Source organism: Octopus sinensis, linkage group LG11 (genome assembly GCF_006345805.1).
Source record: "Octopus sinensis linkage group LG11, ASM634580v1, whole genome shotgun sequence".
In the NCBI taxonomy this organism is placed as follows: Eukaryota; Metazoa; Mollusca; class Cephalopoda; order Octopoda; family Octopodidae; genus Octopus; species Octopus sinensis.
Genome location: NC_043007.1, coordinates 6,048,953 through 6,064,843, shown reverse-complemented (window position 1 = coordinate 6,064,843; position 15,891 = coordinate 6,048,953). Strand labels below are relative to the sequence as shown.

General features: G+C 38.8%; 1 protein-coding gene across 3 annotated transcripts in view; it reads left to right on the top strand.

Moving 5' to 3' along the window:
• Nucleotides 1–15,891, top strand: part of LOC115217336 (N-alpha-acetyltransferase 10) — a 20,209-nt gene extending 4,318 nt beyond the window's left edge. The window contains exons 3-8 of one of the 3 annotated variants that reach the window (XM_029786995.2): nucleotides 618–676; nucleotides 4,285–4,333; nucleotides 10,319–10,479; nucleotides 10,625–10,709; nucleotides 12,595–12,642; nucleotides 15,731–15,891. In XM_029786995.2, the coding sequence (XP_029642855.1) occupies nucleotides 618–676; nucleotides 4,285–4,333; nucleotides 10,319–10,479; nucleotides 10,625–10,709; nucleotides 12,595–12,627 (387 nt within the window). In that variant the 3' untranslated portion in view covers nucleotides 12,628–12,642; nucleotides 15,731–15,891. Of the gene's footprint in view, nucleotides 1–617; nucleotides 677–4,260; nucleotides 4,334–10,318; nucleotides 10,480–10,624; nucleotides 10,710–12,594; nucleotides 12,662–15,730 lie in introns of those variants that run through there. The other 2 variants (XM_029786994.2, XM_036507041.1) reach the window with 2 other exon arrangements.

The following is a 15,891-nucleotide window of genomic DNA, read 5'->3' as shown; positions in this document are numbered from 1 at the left end:
AATCCATAGCTACCATACAGTGTGATGACAAGAAAACACAAACATTCATTTATGGGTGTTTGTGCCTATAGTAGAAGACACTTGCCCAAGGTACCTCACAGTGAGATTGAAACTAAAACCATGTGCTTAGGGAGCAAACTATTTAACCACTCAGTCACACACAGTATGTTGATATTCCATGCTTGACTTAAACTGTAATGATGTTGATATCACTTGCTGGCCCTATGGCTGCTCACTTTGCATTTTCTAAGACTTTAGGCATAAAAAAAATCCCCTACTTGCAGGTATAAGTCAGTGATGGAAAGAATACCTTGTGGTAAAATCATGTGTAACCTATACTATCAAGGAAAAAAAAAAAACCCACCTGTACAAATCAATAGTTCATCACTAATTTCCTTGCATTAATCCCTTTGCTACCAGAGATGTGTCTAGAAAAGTGGATCTGCTATGGGTTAGCATCCTATCCAGGAGTTTGATCCTGAAGATAAGCTTTGTGAGTTTTGTTCCAACTTGGATTACAGCACAAATATGCGAGAGAGAGAGAAGGAGAGACATTGAATGAAAGCATCGTTATCAAATGAATAATTACAAGTTCTCTGTCATTTCCTTTATTTCAGTTGTCGTATGTAGCAGAGGATGAAAATGGCAAAATTGTAGGATATGTTCTTGCAAAAATGTAAGTAGGCTTATATTTTAATTTTTTTTATTGTTGTATTCATACTGCCATGTTATTCTGCAAATTCCCTCTCAATAAGTTCTGCCATCGTATTTTTTGTTATGCTAGAAATTTTCGCTCCCTGCTTCGTCTACCTTCTCACATTCTCTGCTCTTATTCTTTAGCTGTCAACCTCTTTCTTGTTATTTGATTATTGTCTTCTCTCTCCCTCCCACCTCACTCTCAGCCTTAACACTCAGTCTACCTGAGAATTGTCTTAGTGAGAGATACGAGGCATTTAGCCAAATGGTGAATGTTTTTACATAGTCACACACATTAGTGCAGCATGATGTCTATGGAAAGACCTGTAGCAATGTGAATAGACTGATAGCTCTTGGCCAAACAAAGCCTTGTGAGTGGATTTGGTTGACAGAGACTCTGTCGCCCTGTCTTAACTCCATTGTACAAGCAGTGTTTTCTCTTTCCAATCTGTGGAAACATGTCTGGCTGTGGCATAATATTGCCTTTATTTGTAAATAGGTGAGCATCAGTCACAGGAAGGACATCTGGCTGTAGAAAATCTACCTCAATGAATTCTATCCAACCCATACAAGCATGGGAAAGCGGACTTTAAAATGAAGAAGACACAATGGGCTTCTTCAGTTTTTTCACCTGTCATTTTCATTCACAAGATATTGGCCATCCTCCAACTTGTGTAAAAGACAGCATCCCTGCCATTCCTAAGCAAATTTCCTAACCCCAAAACCAAGTTGGTGCTTGTGATACATCCTTGTTCAGTTCTAATTTTGTTAATATCTATATATTCTAATAAAAGGAATTTGGTGAGGAGTTTGTAAAAACTTAACTAATAACAAAAACATTAAGGATAATAATTTTTAACAGGTGTGAGTAGTGACCAGGTAATTAAGAAGTTCACTTTGTGATCTTGGGGTTTCTTGTTTAATCTCACTACCCTGAAATTTCAATTCAGTGTTTTCAATAGAAGTTTCCATTCGATCCAAGTCTTCTAAATTAAACTGGATCAACACCAACTGCACACAAGTCTGTTCTTGTGATGACCAACCTAATCCGTTGCGCTGTTGTACACCAAAACCTTGCTCTTACCTGCCTTCAGTAGAATCTTCTCTGTTGCACGCATTCAAACTGGATCTCTTGTCCAATTGGTCCGGTTACAACTTGATGATTTAATGTTGATGCTTCCTATGCAGCAACCTTTTATTCCTGTCTCTTCACCAGTCTCAGTGACCTTGCAACAGGTCAAGGCTGCTGCTGCTGCTGCTCTTCCTCCTCTCCCTAACGCATAAAATAAGAATTATTTGTAAATTGAGACATTGACCCAATCACAGGAATTCACTGTGTGTCCAAAAATCGATTAAGGTTGTTCATCATTTTTTCAGTCTGCGGAGGAATTGCTTAAATTTGCCCTGTTTATAATTATACCATATGTTACGTATACATGCATACATATATATATATATATATACATACATCCACTTTCCATGCTAGCATGGGTAGGACAATTTTGACTGAGGGCAGGCGAACCAGACGTCTGCACCAGGCTCCAATCTTGATCTGGCAGAGTTTCTACAGCAGGAAGGCCATCCAGCTGTAGAAACTCTGCCAGATTAAGATTGGAGCCTGGTGCACACATCTGGTTCGCCTGCCCTCAGTCAAAATCGTCCAACCCATGCTAGCATGGAAAGCGGACGTTAAACGATGATGATGATGACACACATACGCACACACCTTTTTTTTTGTACCTTTTATTTCAAATCGCCCAGCTTTGCTTCTCCATATTTGTGATAGCATTTTCTTTTTATTTGTTGTTTGTTTATCATCACCCCACTGTGTTAAAGTAGTTTGCTTGTTGTTTTATTTTCTTCCCCCACCCCTGGTATTATTTCCTCCCACAAACAGCTTTGTGTCTGAAGAATGTAATCCTACATACATGGTGCGATGGGTGGGAAGGCATAAGCCATGGATGTGGGGTAAGAAGTTTGCTTCCCATCTACATGGTTCTGGGTTCACTTCCACTGCATGGTGCCTTGGGCAAGTGTCTTCTTCTATAGCCTTGGGCCAACCAAAGCCTTATTAGTGAAATTGATGGAAACTGAAAGAAGCCCCTTATATGTGTGTGTGTGTGTTTGTCCCTCACCAATGCTTGACAACCAGTGTTGGTTTGTTTATATCCCTGTAACTTAACAGGTCAGCAAAAGGGACCGATAGACTAAGTACAAGGCTTGAAAAGAACAATAAGTGCTGGAGCCAACTTGTTAGACTTAAATTCTTCAGGAGGGTGCCCCAGCATGGCCACAGCCTAATAACTGAAACAATGATAAAAGACATAGTAAAACGGAAAGGGAGTCGGGAAGTCTCGGGCAAATCTCTCCAATATATTCCATCTGACATTCAGTCTGGCACTAATAACTCTGACCCTTTCTGTTTGTGTGTGTGTGTGTGTGTGTGTGCTGATTAAGTTCAGATCAATGAGACGGAAGGGCTCATTGCATCTTGGGATATTTTATTGGGACTGAAACAAATTCTCCATTGGACAGTTCTCGCCTGGACATTGCACTGGTGTGAAACCTATGTCATGAGGTCAACATTCATTTCAATTTCGTGTGTGTGTGTAGACTCCCCCCCCCTCCTTGTTAATAAAGTGTTAACATTTATGATCTGCAGATTAGCAGCCCCCAGTCTTTTACTGAAATTGTTCAGTAAATAAACGGATTGGCTGCTTGGTTCTCTGCAATTTGTCAAATTGATGCAGGAACCTCTGATGAGAATGCAGTGAGGTTCGGAAATCATTTTTTTAATCTTAGAAGAAATAGCTAAATTTACCTGGTTTATAAATCTTCTGTACTGGTACACGTTTTAGAGGATATGTTAACCTCGTGAAGGGATGGTTGCATGCAAGGAAGTACTGGTTCAATACCTAGTATTTCTGGGGGAATGAAATTCCCTTAAAACAATAGGTATATATAAAGCATATAGTTTATATCCATTTAAAAAAAAGAAAGGAACATGCTGACATGGGTTGCACCATATATATATATATATATATATAACAGAAAGAGAGAGAGCTGTGTGTATGCACACACACACACACACATATGTAGTACTACACTCTTCACATATGATACTGTTTGTGTTTGTGAAGTAAACCGAGAGAGGGAAGATTCCATAAATACTCGTAACGGTTTCCATTCTATGGTTTTACCCTGGCACAAGGCAAGATTTGTCTTGTTCTCAATTACTGCTGAAGTTGGTTGTTCTCCCTATTCTTAATACTATAAGCATGGAGCCATGGAACAGGAAACAGTAAACCTTTATACTTCTCTTGATAAGATTCTCCAGGAGTGTTGTATATCGCACACTTTGCTTTTACATTGACAACAAGCTGTCAAGTTGGGTCTAACCATGCCCATCACCATATATATATATAGATTTAGATTTAGATTTCACTAAATATAGGTATTTATAAATTAAAAAAATATAAGAAGCAAAGTCCCCCCCCTCTGTAGCTATTTAGAAAAGTGTATGTGCAGTATTATCCTATTTTACATTTTATTTTATTCTTCCAGTGAAAGAAGTTCTTCTATTTACAGGGAAGAGGACCCAGAGGATTCTGTCCCTCATGGACACATAACATCGCTGGTAGGTGACCCTTGGCGTTATAAAAACTAATCAAGACAGGTTGCAGTGGAGAACAGTTTTCTCACCCTCACCTACCCAAAATAAAAATCATACCTGTATGTGATTTGACCCTCGCAGCATGTGTCTCGTTAAAAACAGCAAAACAAAACTAAAACGAAGGACTTGCAGACTTAGCCGAATGGATTGCCGCCTTGATGTCTTCAGCGTGGATAGAGTAGAGATTGTGTCTAAAAGCACCGGACTGTTCTTTGTGTGCAGATTCTTCTGCTTCTCTTCTTTGTTGAATCTAAATTTGCTAACTGAATTTGTTCGATTTTGTTTGGTTGATTTTCTTTTCTTTTTGCTGTCTCCACCAATTCCTTCGACAAGGAATTTACACAGTATAAAGATAAGAGCCACTAATTGTTTCTTGTTGTGAAGACACATGGCTAGGTGGGTTTTTATGACATTCCTTGGGTCTCCAAGCACTCTTCAGGTTCTGAGCACATAATCTGTTCTATTTCAAAAACACTGGTACATGAGGAAGAAAAGAGAAGGTTGCTGCAGAAAGTGGAAGTGTGAATAAAAATGGTGAAAAGTAAAGAAAGAATAATTGAATTACGTCCCCTTTGACCATAGACCTCATACTTGTTATAGTAGAGTAATTAACTAATGAGGTAGAATTGTTAGATCTAAAAGGAATGTATGATTTTTCAGTTTGACATAAGTTGCATTTCCTAGATCCATTCACTCATGGCATGAATTTCTCTACAATTCTCCTCTTGATTGTCTATGGTCTGCAGTTGGTTTTCAACCTCACCTCTTGAGACTTTATGCTTGTTGATGTGCTGGAAGGTTTGCATAACCACAAAGGTTGGCTTTTTGCGTCAACCTCCTCATTTTTGTTCAAGGTGTCTCGTGTACCAACATCCTGATTTTCAAATAGAACGGGACATATTCTCAGAACCTGGAGATTGCCTGGGGACACAAGGCATGTTATAAAAACCTGCATAGCTACGTGCTGTTTGTAACACTTATCTTTATACTGTTTTACGTTAAATGATATTTATCTCTCACTAGATGGAGCAATTGTTTTGTTGATCTTACCTTAACGGAACAGTAAACTATATATATGTGTGTGTGTGTCTGTTGCTGTCATAAAAATTTATAAATTTGAGAGTACTTGAAATAACTCTTGTTTGGAATAGTGGATCTTGAAGCAGTTCAAGCTATAAATATTGAGTTGAAAATCCTTTTTGACAGAAAAAGCCCAAGATTTTTACACCTTGCCATTTTTAAAGATGTGTGTTTGTGACTTATGTGCAGCCGTTCACTTTTTCTATACCTAAGGTTTTTAGCCCCAATATTTGCACACTATTATTTATAGCTTTATCTGCTTCAAGATCCATCATTACAAAGTAATATATGTTAACTGGGTGATGCCTTGCATATGTATAAATGTTGTTTCATTGGATTTCGGTATTTATTTCAAAGACTAAAATTCAGAGAATGTGTAGAGACTCTGTCGCAGATGTAAAGCCCTCGCCTAATTCTTAAAAGATTTAATGTCAAACTCTACCTCTGTAAAACACCAAGTATTTTCTTGGGATGTGGTCTACATAGCTGGTAATTCAATAATATAACAAGTATATGGGTGTGTATCATCATCATCATCATCATCATCTAATGTCTGCTTTCCATGCTGGCATGGGTTGGATGGTTTGACTGGAACTGGTAAACCAGAGATCTGCACCAGGTTCCAGTCTGATCTGGCAGAGTTTCTACAGCTGGATGCCCTTCCTAACACCAACCACTCCGAGAGTGTAGTGGGTGCTTTTTACGTGCCACCGGCACGAGGGCCAGTTTGGTGGTATTGGCAACGACCACGCCCAAATGGTGCTTTTTATGTGCCACCTGCACAGGAGCCAGTCCAGCAGCACTGCCGACATAAACACATTCAATGATTTATCAGTATTTATAGATAAAGTGTCATCATTTTTTGGGGTGGTGTTGATCTTGTTAAAAGACTCCCTCATTTTCTTTTTCTTTGCCCATGGCATGGTTGGAGTGTGTTTACCTTCTTGTATAACCCTTTAGCATTCAGATTACTTTGTCAAATATGTTGAATTAATCATGCATTTGTCTTATAGTTTTCCTGTTTCAATGATGTGACTATTTTTAGAATGACCCTATTGGGTAGGGGTGATGGGCTGGAACTGATAGATTAACTGAGGCGGGTATGTCCAGCTTAAATGCTAAAGGATTAACTCACTGTGAGGCATTATGATATACCATCATCGTCAGCATCATTTAATGTCTGTTTTCCATGCTGGCATGGGTTGGCTGGTGTGACAGGAACTGGTCAGCTGGAGCACTCTGTCTGTTTTGGCATTTGTTTCTCCAGCTCGATGCCCTTCCTAACACCAGCCTTTTTATAAAGTGTACCGGGTGCTTTCATGTGACGCCGGCACAGATGTTTTCTATGCGTCACAGCACCCGTGAGCCCATGGTTAGCATTGCTCAGCTGAAGAGGGATGCTGGGGACATGCCTGTTTGCATGGACAAGCATGTATTTACTTTGCATGACGTGTCTTCTCAAGCACAGCAAACCACCAGAAGCCCCGGGGTCCCTTGTCAGCTCTTCTGTTAGGCCCAACATCTGAAGGTCCTTTCTCACCACTTTGTCATATATATTAATTGAAACCTGTTGCTACACTGCTAGATAAAAATATTTCTAAATCCTGCACGTACATTTATAAATTGTGCAAATAATGTTTAGACTGACTTTCTTGGGGAAACATTAGCAACAGAATATAAGATAAGAAAATAAAAAGATTATACAAGTCTGTGTTGCCTTTCTATATGTTGAGAGATATACCTATTTCTTTATTACCCACAAGGAGCTAAACACAGAGGGGACAAACAAGGACAGACAAACGGATTAAGTCAATTATATCAACCCCAGTGCGTAACTGGTACTTATTTAATCGACCCTGAAAGTCGACCTCGGTGGAATTTGAACTCAGAACGTAGCGGCAGATGAAATACCGCTAAGCATTTTGCCCTACATTTCTGCGAGCTGAGATATATACCATCAACTCTCCTCCTCTCCTTCCTTTTCCAGTTGGGGTAGCCATGTATCTCCTTGACACCAATACACTTACCTCTGGCACAAGAGCCAGCTACCAATACTCTCCCCCCCCCTCCCAGTCATAGAATTTTTGGTTTGTGAGTTACTTGGTGACCTTGACAGTGTTGATGCCATGTAAAAAGTCCCCATTGCATTCTGTAAAATAGTTGGCTTCAGGAAGAGCATCCAGCTGTAGCAACTATATCAAAGCTGACAGTAGAGCTTCACACAGTCTCCTCTCATTTATCAGCTCCTTTCGAACCATCCAATCTATGCCAGCATCCAAAACACATGTTCAATGATGATGTATGTATCTATGTAGGCATTTATAAATACACACACACATATATATCTATATATGCATGTATAAATATATATACTCTTGTTTCAGTCATTTGACTGCGGCCATGCTGGAGCACCACCTTTAGTCGAGCAAATCGACCCCGGGACTTAATCTTTGTAAGCCCAGTACTTATTCTATCAGTCTCTTTTTGCCGAACCATTAAGTGACGGGGACGTAAACACACAAGCGATGGTGGGGGGACAAACATATACACACACATAGATATATATATACATATATACGACAGGCTTCTTTCAGTTTCCGTCTACCAAATCCACTCACAAGGCATTGGTCGGCCCGAGGCTATAGCAGAAGACACTTGCCCAAGATGCCATGCAGTGGGACTGAACCCGGAACCATGTGGTTGGTAAGCAAGCTACTTACCACACAGCTACTCCTGCGCCTATATATATATATATAGTTTTTATATATGTAGTACATATGTCATCATTTACTGTGTGTTTTTGATGCTGGCATGAGTTGGACGGTTTGACAGGAGCTGGAGAGCTGCCCAGGCTCCCTGTTTTCTTTTTGGCGTGGTTTCTATGGCTGGATACCCTTCCTAACACACACACTCAAACACACATATGTATTACCTGAGGGTGGCTGGAAGGGATGTGTGCTTGTGCATACTAACTGAATTTTTCTTTTGTCATGAAAGCTTTTCTATGTATGTAGGGAGTAATTGTAAATGATTTTCCTGTTTTATTGTTTGGTCAACGTCTGTGCTATAAATGAAAGAAATGTTTTGGTAGTTTGCAATGATTTGAGTGAAATTTTCAAAACTTTCTGTGAGGAGCTGTTTGTATATTTCAATTAAAAACAAAAATTGCAATTTTAGTTTTAAAGAATAATGGTTTTGTATCTTGAACCAATTAATAATATATTTGTACTTCAAAAACAATTAATTAGATGTTTGACTAATTAATATTGTTATCTATAGTAATTTCTATGATTAATTCAAATTCTAATTTGCTTTAATTTTTTTTTTTTTTTTTTTGCTTCTTAAGTGTTAGTAAAAGGAAGGTGAAAGAAACAATTTAAAAAATGTTTAATACCAACCCACCTTAGAATATCTTTGGTTCTATAATACAAAATTTACGTGTTACATTTAAAGTGCCCATCAGAATTTCATGTTCGTTTCCCAACACCAGCTTAACGAGATGGTTATTTTACTGAATTCTTCATTATTTCCAAAGTTAAATGAAACAAAGGCAATGTTTTCCAACAAAAAGGTTGAAGTGATAGAAATTAAAACCTTCCACCAAGATTCCAATAAAAATAATGGTAAAGAAAGTGTTAAGGAAAGACAGGTGTTTTAGTTCCATGCTGCAGTTCTCTTTAACCCTTTCGTTACTGTATTTATTTTGAGATGCTCTGTGTTTCTTTCAATTAATTTTAAAATATAACAAAGAATTTAGTAAAATAACTTAGTTATCATTCAGCTAGTGTCAGGAACATAAATTGGGACTAAGGTTTGGTGGAAGATTTTAATTCAAAACTTATGGAAACAAGACATTTGTACTCGGAGCCGGTTTCAGCCGGGTTGGTAACGAAAGGGTTAAGAGAAGTTGTATTCAGTCTGAGAGCAGGGTTTCATAACCTGTGGCAGAACAGTGTTTTGATGACATGTCAGGATACAAACATTTATGTGATGTCAAGCTTACATGTCCCACGCCATGACTACTCTTTGTCTATGAAGTTTGCAGTGGAATAATGTTACGAGTGTCTCACTGAAAATTTGGATGTGACACATCCTAACTTTTCCATTTGATGCACTTTATAGAGGATAAAGAAGATTAAAGAATACGGCCCCAAACCTTAGATTTGTCTTGTTTCACATTTTAAACCTATGTGTTATATTTAGCCAGTGATGGTGCCTCTATGTGGTTGCTCAAGCAGCTAGAAAAAGCAATCAAATCTCAATTCACACCCTCTGTCTTCAAAAAAGCTGAAGACCACATTAGTCAGTGTGGTCAGTTGTGCAATGGCTGAAATCCCTTTCAGCATAGATCAGCACCGTTTAGGTTTTCTAAGGCCTAAACAACATTATATAAATATCATAAACATTTGTACAAGTATTGTTGTTTAGCTTTGATTAAGATAAAGAGCTTTTTAATTCCATCCTGTTTCAAGAGTGCCTTCGACCACATTATTATTCAGTGTCATTCCTTGTTTAAGGCAGTAGGGTTTGATTTGATAGAGATTTGGCTGCTGGTCTTAACACACTGAGAGACCACATGTTAAGAGTTAAGGCTTGTACATAAGAAACCTTTTCTAAAATAGTTTTGAAGAAATTACTGCCCATGTTTAAGCTACCAGTTTATATAAAAACTGTTTTAATAAACAGCAACAAGGATTTCTATCATTTTTAAATTGTAGAATTTTCCAAAACCATTTCAGATTTTTTCCTCAAGAGATTTTGTTTTTTCTTAACCTTATAATCTTTCTTTTTTGCTTTTGTGTAACCATTCTCTTGATATGTTCTTCATTTTGTTTCCCTTTTTCTCATCAACCTGTCTCTCCTTGCCAGGCTGTGAAGCGGTCCTATCGTCGCTTAGGGTTGGCTCAAAAGCTGATGGACCAAGCTTCAAGGGCGATGGTAGAATGTTTCAATGCCAAGTACGTCAGTTTGCATGTCAGGAAAAGCAACAGAGCAGCTCTCCACCTTTACACCAACACACTCAAGTTTTCGTAAGTCGATTCTCTTCTTCAATTGTTAAAGTCTATGAATTCTACTCTTGTATCTTATAAAAGTGTTGTTGTTTAGCCATGCACCATCTCTCATGAAACAAGCAATCACCCTTACTGTAGTTTCTGTTTTTTTTTTTACAATCAGGATCAGTGAAGTGGAACCAAAATATTACGCTGATGGCGAAGATGCCTATGCCATGCGACGAGATTTATCAGAATTTATAGATAAAGTAAGTGTCATCATTTTTATGGGTGATGTTGATCTTTTTAGAAAAGAAAATCTGACAAACTGGGAAAGAGAAAGATCATGTTCTGACTACCTCTCCTACACACACTAGACACAATTAGCAAGAAACTCGTTACAGCAATCGATTCAATGCTTTGCAGTGTTTATCCATATTCCTACGGCTCTATGTCACGCTGGTGAGACCCATATTGAAGTACGGTATTCAAGCCTCTTCTCCTTATCTCCTCAAAGACATACAGCATCTTGAAAGAGTCCAGAAGCTGGCTACCCGCATGGTTCTTGGTCTCCGAAAAGCTCTATCTGCGACGATTTCATCTCAATCAAAGGAGAGAGGCTTTCTCTGTCCGGGTTGCGGATCCATGGAATAAGCTGCTGGACGAGATAGTGAAGATGCCGATGACCGCTCAGTTCAAAGTCTCTCTTGACCAGAAATGGCCTGAACTCTTTGCATGAACACCCTCCCTGTACATAATTCCATGTCCCCCTACATGGCTTTGCTCTTTGAGCCCAAAATTAACTTAACTTAACTAAATCCCACATGGGCTAACTTTCAGTTTATATTTTGCGAGGGTGATGAAATATGCACCTGTTCAGCACTGCAACTCTAACTTCAACTCAAATTTTTGCTGTTCATCACAATTTCCGAACACTACCATCATTGATTACTTATTTCTAATCAATCAATCTCTGACTCATGACACTTCTAATGAGGAGAGTGCTGAAAGGAACTAACTCAGCCGAACATGTGGTGTACGTAGCATACAGCTGCGGCAATCACTTCTGTTATTGAATCTTCCACTTGTTTTGAGTTTCTGAAAGCATGCAAACATGTGAACTTAAAGATCCTTTATTTGAGAAGCAGGCAAGCGTTTCTGACGGGCACAGCATCCAGCTATAAAACAGTACCTCCATAATATTTTCCTCTAACCCATGCTGGCATCAAAAAAGCAAAGAGAAATGAATTAGGAACTGGCTTAACCCTTTAGCATTCAGATCATTTTGTCAAAAGTAATGTCTATTTCCATTGTTTTGAATTAATCAAGCATTTTCTCATGGCTTCAAGTTTTTGATGATGTGACTATTTTAGAATAACATGGAGTAGATGCTAGGGGCTGGATCCACCAGTTTGAACATAAGAAGAATATTTAGCCGAATATGGTCAGTTTAAACGCTAAAGGGTTAAACCTGTATGCATATACATTTTAACCCTAATCATGCAGTATCTTGTTGCTTGAGCCTTCATTGATCGGATTATTTATTTTTAGAATAATATTGTAAGTTAGGGGTGAGGGCTGGGTCTGGCTAGTTTTAACATAAAACAGTAGAAGGATTTGAACCAGTTATTGCCACTTTGAATGCTAAAGGGTTTAACTCTAGCATTTAAACCGGTTATATCCAGCCAAAAGTATTCTGCCTGTTTTATTTTCAAATTGGCCAGATCTGGTCTCTCACACCAACCCTACAATATCGTCTTAAAAATGAACAGCTACCTCATCAAAATCTCGTAGCTACAAGATGATGCATGATTAGTTCAAAACAATGTGGATGAAGAAGCATTAATTTTGGCAGAATAATGTGAACACTAAAGGGTTAAGCAAACTTGTCAGATGTTTGCTACAAGCAATGAATTTGTTTGTATTTGTTCCATTATTCTTTTATAAATTACAAAGCATTGATTCCAAATACAAGATGGCCTTAAGGGAGAAGGAGGGAAACGTGTTTACTCTTTTACTTGTTTCAGTCATTTGACTGCGGCCATGCTGGAGCACCGCCTTTAGTTGAGCAAATTGTTTGTTGATAATTTCAAAATATGACAGTCTCTTCTTTGTTTTTAGTTTCTTTATTTTTACTTTTATTATCATCAACAGGATTTACAAAGAGCAGCTTCACAGCAAAGTTAGACGTGGCTATTTTAGGTAAGTTTTCCTGTCCTTCAAATATTACAGCTAATCATTGCTACAGACACACAGACACATATGTTAGGCTACATACACATATATGTTGTTGACTTCATAAGAATTTAGAAACTTCAAGACAACATGAAATAATTCTTTCTTGGAATGATTAAACTCAAAGCAAATAAAGCTAACGGTAACAGCATGTAAATCTTGTCAGGTTATTATTCATAGCTTTATTTACTTTGAGTTAAACTGTCCCAAAAAATGAAGTATTACGTATGTATATTTCTGTAAACATGTGTTCGAAGATGTTTATTACAGTGAGTAGTTTTGAAAGCCTGCTGAAGACAGTCACTGAAATGGTGACCCACAAACTCATGTGGGATTCTAAATAAGGTATTTTCTTCTCATATACTTTGTTATGTGTGGATTTTTTTTCACATGTTTAATTCTGTCATCTTTCATGTAAGATCTCGGGTCTTACACCAAATGTGTAATGTTCATGTAGTTCTCTTGTAACATATATTTCCCTTAGCAGCAAACTGGTGGGGGGGGGTATTTTATACTCCACATGTGTGTCTATGTATAGGTGATGATGATAATGGTGATAGCATTTTCTTCATGTCTGAAGATGATAAAGTAGAAGTGTCTACCCTCGAGTTGCTATGTAAACCGATTGTTTGATGCTGCGGGGTTTCTCCTGTCTATGCTTAGTGGTTTTAATGTGAGAGTCGGTCTGTGCAATCCAGTCCTACTTCTTTAGCCTTGGAGATTTGACCTCCAAAGGATCAGGTGGCAGCAGTGACCAGCAAGCTATAAGGTTTTACTGTGTAGAGCTCTGCCTACCTTGGAGTTTCAGGAAAAATGTCAAAGTGGACCCTGGACCACCTGTGGCACCCCATTCCTTGATTTGCTGTCCAAGTTGACTCCCTAAACCTTTTTCTCTCCCAAGGAACTCACAAGGCAATGAGGGCTTCTACTTGGATTTGCTTCCATAACATTCTATTTAACCCGAAGCTGGGACTGTAGTAGGTGCTACTACTCTGGGTCAGAATAGATTTGGCAGCAATAGGGGTTAAGGGGTGCCTCCACACTTGGGTTCCACTACTACTTGAAATTTAAGTCATACCCAGGATGTGTGTGTACATATATCATCATCATCATCATTTAATGTCTATTGTCCATGCTGGCATGGGTTGGACAAGAAGTTACTCTCGTGGGATGGAACTTTATATATATATATATATCTGTCCAGCTCCAGCCCCACCCCAGTCAGTTCCACCCTCTCTTCTAGAATGTGTGTAGCCATCTAACTCTTCTACAACAAGAAGTGCTCTGGCCCCTTCTGGTATACTTTAACCCTTCATCTTTTAACATAAAGCTACATCTCTCTTGGTTTGTGGTGTTGCACACTGCATGACTTTGCTGGTGCCTTGAGAAAACATCCAATACACACTAAAGGCATCCGGCCTTAGAAACCAGGCAGAAGAAGTCTGTGGAGCACAAAGCATTCCTTGAGCCCTTCAGATCCTGTCAATCCATTCAGCCCTTGCCAGTTTGGAATGCAGGCATTAAACGGCCGCGGCATGTGTGTGTGTGTGTATTATATCAATGTTATGTTATGGTAGAAGGGATTGCACCTGCATTCATGTAGCTACAGAGGGAAATTCAAAAGCCTACAACCATGTATACATGTGTAAATATGAGGCTGTGCATGCGTATGTTTGTGTGGAATTTTGTTGTCACCATGCACTGACTGTAAACAAAAACGGTGTCACTTGTTTGCAGTGTTTCTGACCCTTGCAATGTTTGAAGGATTCGGGTAAATATTCGTTTACTTGCAACAGAAAGAGATTGCCATAGTTAATTCCTTTGGAGCCAAGCAATCATGCGAATATGGATCTTTCAATGAAACAAGGAACAGGTTAAACAGTTAAGTTTATCTCTATAATGGTACATCAGAATTGAAATCGATCAATGGAAATTGCAGATGTGTTACCAGTGCCGGTGGCATGTAAGAGAACTTTCCGTTTCGCGACCGTTGCCAGCACTGCCCCGTTTCGTCTCCGTTGCAAGCCTCGCCTGGCCCTCGTGCCGGTGGCACATAAAAAGCACCATCCGTTCGTGGCCGTTTGCCAGCTCTGTCTGGCACCAGTGCGGGTGGCACGTAAAAAAGCACCCACTACACTCACGGAGTGGTTGGCGTTAGGAAGGGCATCCAGCCGTAGAAACACTGCCAGATTTGACTGGGCCTGATGAAGCCTTCTGGCTTCACAGACCCCAGTAGAACCGTCCAACCCATGCCAGCATGGAAAACGGACGCTAAACGATGATGATGATGATGATGATGATGTTATTAAGGCAGCGAGCTGGCAGATTCGTTAGCTGGACATAATGCTTAGCAGTATTTCACCCGTCGCTGCATTCTGAGTTCAAATTCTGCCGAGGTTGACTTTGCCTCTTATCCTATCCGGGTCAATAAATTAAGTACCAGTGAAACACTGGGGTCAATGTAATCAACTAGTACTCTCCCCCAAAATTTCAGGCCTTGTGCCTACAGCAGAAAGGATTATTATTATAATTAAGGTAGCAACCTGGCAGATTTGTTAGTATGCTGGGCAAAATGCTCAGCAGCATTTCATGTCTTTACATTCTGAGATCAAATTCCCAGGTGGATTTTGCTTTTCATCCTTTCAGGATCGATAAATTAAGTACCAGTTATACACTGGGGTCAATGTGATCAACTAGTCCCCTCTCACCAAAATTTCAGGCTTTGTGTCTATAGTGGAAAGGTTTATTACTATTAAGTGGCTGAGAGCAAACAGAATCATTAACATGTCAGTGGCATTTCTTCTTGATTGTTACATTGTGAGTTCAAATCCTGCTCTGGTCAACTTTTGCCATTCATCTTTTCATGGCCAATAAGGTATATAGTTCTGTCAAATATTAAAGCCAGTCGTATCAACCAATATTTTTTCTCAAATTTCAAGCTTTGTGCCTACATCAGAAACCATCATTATTATTATGATTATTGAATTAATATGAACAATGTTTGCCTTTAATCTTTCTTCGTTTTGATGTTTTTTACTTTTTATTTTCTCTGCAGGTCCACTCATTTTTTGTTTTGAACTTTTTTATAAATATTTTTTTTTGTCTTCAAATGACGAACAAAAAATTTGGAAGAACACTAATTGGTTATTTGGGTATCTCTGGAATAACTAACAACTGTCCCATATGATTGAATCCAATAAAACATTTTAAAGACAA